The sequence below is a fragment of the Octopus bimaculoides genome, chromosome 12, assembly GCF_001194135.2.
Source record: "Octopus bimaculoides isolate UCB-OBI-ISO-001 chromosome 12, ASM119413v2, whole genome shotgun sequence".
NCBI lineage: Eukaryota > Metazoa > Mollusca > Cephalopoda > Octopoda > Octopodidae > Octopus > Octopus bimaculoides.
The window spans coordinates 44,101,618-44,107,219 of record NC_068992.1 but is presented as its reverse complement, the minus strand read 5'-3'; the positions used below and the strand labels follow the sequence as shown (position 1 = coordinate 44,107,219).

The following is a 5,602-nucleotide window of genomic DNA, read 5'->3' as shown; positions in this document are numbered from 1 at the left end:
GTGTGTTTTGATGGTAGTAGGGACGGTTGGTCAAGGTCGTCTCAAAAGTCAGGAGATCAAAGCTGGCCCCTGCTTCAGAGTTGGATATCATGCCTCTAGCTGTGTTGCATCAAACAGAGCAGGTTGTGTCACTTCAGGTGCTTGGTACAGAAAAGGACATCCCACTAGCTATACTGAGATCTCCTTCGCATGTTGTTCTGGCTAGTTGTACTGGTACAACTAGATAGATTTTCCAGGGCCGCCGAGAATAGTAGAATATTGCTCGATCAGTTAAGGAAAGCCATAAGGCATGTGAAATGCAGCTACCCAGGGTTTTGTCACCGAAATATTAATTTATTTTGTCATTTTCAAGTTGAGAACAAGACTGTTTGTCAATTGCATTCAAAGCAGATGACGTTTGAACAGAGAACGCTTATAAGGAAGAAGACAGAAAGAAATAGAAATAAAAATACAGGGGAGATAACCAACGTTATAACAACGTGAAAAGAACATAAACATGATATGAATTGTTCACGATGTGTTTGGTGGCCTAACTTTAAATTCCGCAAAGATGTATTACTGAAAATCTCATTCCTGGGATTTACAGAGTCGTTCGATATTCTTAAGTTCCTTAAGAGATATAGTTTTTCAAGGGATCATATTGAACCTCTTTTTCACATGTTAATATCGGGCCTAGTTTTGGAAAAGAATTTCCATTTTATGTCATAGTTCATCCTTTCAACTTTAAGCTTCCAGATTAAAGGCGAGAGGGTTGCTGAATATCTCTTCTCACGGTGTATTAAAATCGAAAGATGATTGTTATATCTAGATATAAAACCTACTGATCTGATTCAATGCTTGATTTCTGTTCGACCGTTGTCATAATTCGTTTATACCCGTGCGTCATAAACAATGGAAGATATATAACATTTTTGCCTTAGAGCATATTTAAATTTGTTTCTACATGTGCATCCAGGGCAGGTTTGAGTCGTCAGTTGTTTATTAATACAGGTCATTATATTAGGAGGAAGTGGGGAGGACAAGGAAAAGCAATTTTTAACGTGTGTCATAGATCTTATTTTATCTATAGGTTCTTGGAAAGTGAATATTTACTAAGTGCGGGTATCTTCTACCTGCGTTTGTCCTAACATTAAGGAAGAAACAGGAAAGTGAGTCATAAAACTTTCTGAGGCCTAGTCTTACGACTAGATGAAAGAGGAGGTAGGGGTTTTGTAAAAGATTTTATTAGTTAATCCGCTAACCTTTTTATAATATGGGGCAGCTTAATCAAATATTTCTTTAGAAAAAGAAAAGCATGTGATCCTACAGCTAATGTTTGAAATTAAGTTTTTAAATACAATTAGCAGATGATAGAAATGCTTATAAATATATTTAAGTTTCTCGTTACGCTTAAGGAAGAGCTTATAAGAATTAGTTCTGAGGTCTATGGAAATGTCTAATATATCAGCCTTTAAAATCAAAACTCTTTTTGCCAAGAATTAAGAATATTATATAATCTTATTGCATACCAGATTTTACTCCTTTACATTTCATCCAGCGATTTGCTCTAGAATCATATGTTTCCATTAGATTCGTTGCATATCTACCGCTCCAGCCACCAAAAACGAAGATGATTTCATACGGCAGCCTTGGTCGTGCAATACTAATATTGTCATTTACTAAATTATTTTCATTGATATCTAAATCGTATAGAATCTTCAGCGCTTCAATAACAAGAGATTTGCAGTCTTTGTTCTCGTGAACATATGGATGTACTTTAACTTTTTCCACAAAATAATTGGTTGTCAAAAGTGCCAGACGTACATTTCGTAACAGTTTAGCAATATGACATTTTCGATTCAGTGGATCATAATCAATCCATTTTATGATAGCTTCAAAAGCAATCTCTTCCGACTTAATATTCAGTTTTTCCGAGCTTAATATTTCATGAAGTGAAGTGTCATCTAGTAGTTGAAAGTCTTCAGAGCCAGTGTAAACTTTAGTAAAGTTATGCAAAATAAATTTATGCGCGTTCTGTCGGAGCTTCTCACAGAAATATTTTTTTGCAAAGTTTTCTATATTGATGCAGGTAAAAATAGAAATTTTCGATGATAAATAATCGCAGCAGAGGTCTTGTAGATGAGTCATGTTCAAATAATCTGAAGCAATCAAAATGTCACTTACATTTTCATCATCAATATTACAAGCATTTGTATACATGTAATCGATAATTTTGCCCATAATCGGAGCCGATATATCAGTAATATTGACCGTATGACGGTCGGATTCAAACTTACTGTTTGTAAACAAAGCTCGAAAATAGGGGCAGGCAGCAGCTAATATAACACGGTGAACAGGTATTTTTTCATCACCTACTTGGATCACGGCATCACATAATTCACCAGCCTTTCTTAAAACCACTAAGCTATTTGACGTTTCCTTAGGCACCTCTTTGATGAATAATTCCCCTCCCAAATCCGCTAGATCTTCTTCCTGGGGATATTCCATCGTGAATTCGTGAAAAAAAAATACAATTTCTTACAATGTATATTTTTTTCTAAAATTATTCCTACTTTCACTGCATTGTCTTCACGGCTACGATTTAAGTAACCCCGAAAATGTTCGTTTTGAACATAGAGACGACATTTTAGTCGAAATGGTAAGGCGTCATAAATAAAATGACGTAAAATAATTACTACTTTCAAATGGAATTAATCTATGAAATTCTATACATCTGGAGAATTCAGTAGTATTATAACATTGCAACTTGTATACGAAATAATTTCATTTGAAGATCAATACTCTGTGACAGAAGTGTTCTTATCTCTGGCGTCTCATTAGCTATTTTTGTTGTCGCTATTGTGTTGTTACTTAAACTCAAGTCAGATCTAATCAAGCAGTTATACAACAAAAGACGTTCCAATCTTGACAACACCGTCTTTTCGTATATAATTGTCTAACGTGTCCTTCCTTATTAAGATTGAAGGCTTTGACTAGGGGGCATTGGTTGCTGTTCCTAGCTGATAGATCGCTCCAGTAGAGATTCACTCGTTAGTTCATCAGCTTTTAATGAAAGTTAACTTTATTCGATCAAGTTTTCCCGTGTCGTAAATTATTTTCGGGATAAAAAACAAAAAACAGAACAATCATGAAAAAGTGTTGAAGAGAAATCGCTATAACATTAGTAAGTAGCTGAAATATTTCTATAGTTTAACAGCCTTCCGTTTCATACAGCCATCCGTCAAAAAGGAATATATTGTGCCAGGATACAAATGATCGCCCAAATTGAACAATCACTCTTCTGCAATCCAGAGAAATATTAAAAGTACCACATCTTAACTTTTACTACGTACTTATGAATATATTTACATCATATAATATATTCACTAATTTTCCACTGCATTTCATTATTTTATTACATACATAGGTACATACATACATACACACATACATACATACATACATACATACATACATACATACATACATACATACATGTATGTATGTATGTATCTTTTATCTTGTATTTGCTTCAGTTATTAGACAGCAGCCAAGCAGGGACACCATCTTGAAGAATTTTTAGTCGAATTAGTCGACCTCAGTACGTCTTTTTAAAAGCATGGTTCTTATTATATTGGTTTCATTTGCCGAACCGCTAGGTTAAGAGGGCGTAAACACATCAACGCCAGTTGCCCGGCAGTGGTAGGGGACAAGCAGAAAAAGAGAGAGAGAGAGAGAGAGAGAGAGAGAGAGAGAGAGAGATGCACACATTCTTTGATTCTTTCACTTGTTTCAATCATTTGGCTGCGGCCATGCTGGAGCCAGACCTTAACGGGCTTTTGTCGAAAAATCAACCCTAAGACTTATTCTTCGTAAGCCTAGTACTTCTATCGGTCACTTTATGAGGACATAAACACACCGACATCACTTGTCAAGCGATAGTGGGAAGACAAACACAGGAACAAAGACAAACACTCATAAATATACATACATATATACGACGGGCTTCTTTCAGTTTCCGTCTACCAAATCCACTCACAAGCCAATGGTCGGCCCGAGGCTATAGTAGAAGACACTTGCCCAAGGTCTCACGCAGTAGGACTGAACCCGGAACAATATGGTTGTAAAGCAAGCTTCTTACCACACAGCCATCAACCAAATCCACTCACACGGCTTTGACCAGCCCTGGGCTATAGTAGAAGATACTATATATTCATACATTTATGTATATATATATATATTATATCGTGCGCGCGCGTGTGTGTGTTAGATACATTAATTTGTTAAATGCTACATCTTTGGGGATTACTTAGATGTACCAATAATTTCTATACGAATATTCATTACCGAATTGCTGAACAAATTTGTGCATCGTCACTGTACTTAACTACTTAATTCCTAGGGCACGTCCGTGTAGTTAATTGTCAGACTGTTGTTGCTGAAATATATTAAAAAAAAAAGTTAGGATGCCGACAGTTCAGTTACCTAATTATTGATTTTGTTGATCAGGACTGGTCTAAGGTTAAACAAGTACTACTGAGTACTTCGCGAGAATATTCAAAATTAGATAAATAGAAATTGACTTAAAAACTATCGATTCGCGTACGTGTGTGAGTGTCCTTGAGAATTGATAACTTAGATGTCTTAAACTGATAATAATCAGAATGGGCGCCTTTTTGTGATCTATTGCTACCGACAAAAGTGTGTAGAGTCAGTATGAACTTGCATTCTCTTCCCGGTTTGTAACTATGTTTTACCTGCTGAGGTTCCTAAATATTCTCTTTGTCTATTTTTATAAATTTAAATCTTGATAGCTTTAATTAAGATACCTGCATAAGAAAATAACGATTTTTCCTATTTAATAGAAAGCTCCAAGTTTGTAAGTTTTACTTTAATTCTACTTAATGCTGTTGTTAATTTGATTCAAGCTTAATTACATTTAAAATATATGCACACGCACAAATAGACGATAAGAATGTGCACAAAGTATGGTAGGAGCAAGATATGCTGTAGATAAAGAGAAAAATAATGGATGAACATATTTTCTTTAAAACTGAGGAGATTATAAACAGAAGAAATGGGACGAAAGCAGCTGCGGTAAATGGTATAACAGAGCAAGTACTGTTCTTGAGAAAATGGATGCGAGGGAGAGACGGTGCTACCTACTTTTTGTGCATAAAGTATATATAAAGTTTATATATAAAGTGCATTAAGTTATCATCGTATTCCAATTTCCTTCACTTTTCACTGATTAGCAGATGAGCAACTGTCTCTTCAGACAGACACAACACGGGCTACGCTTTTAGGCTTTTGGAATAAAGTTTTCAGGAATAACTCAATAGGTTTACAATTAATTCTGTGAAATATTCACGGGTCCCGCTAGTAAATATAAACTTTGTGAGAAATTTCTGGAAATAGTTCAGTAATAAATACCATTATTCTTTATATGGGTGCAACAGTGCCTCTATGGTAAGAAGTTAGCTTCTCAACTACAGGGTTCCGGCTTCAGTTCTTGTGTGTGTCGTAGGTCAACCAAAGCCTTGTTTGGTAGACAGAAACTGAAAGAAACCCGTCGTGTGTGTGTGTGTGTGTGTGTGTGTGTGTGTGTGTGTGTGTGTGTGTG

General features: G+C 35.7%; 1 protein-coding gene across 3 annotated transcripts in view; it reads right to left on the bottom strand.

Annotated features, from left to right (window-relative positions):
* The window catches only part of LOC128249199 (kelch-like protein 10), a 25,657-nt gene extending 22,830 nt beyond the window's left edge, over positions 1 to 2,827 (bottom strand). For 2 of the 3 annotated variants that reach the window (XM_052972167.1, XM_052972168.1), the window contains exon 1: positions 1,509 to 2,827. In XM_052972167.1, the coding sequence (XP_052828127.1) occupies positions 1,509 to 2,487 (979 nt within the window). In that variant the 5' untranslated portion in view covers positions 2,488 to 2,827. The remainder of the gene's footprint in view (positions 1 to 1,508) is intronic. The other variant, XM_052972166.1, reaches the window with a different exon arrangement.
* Between the last annotated feature and the right edge of the window lie 2,775 nt (positions 2,828 to 5,602).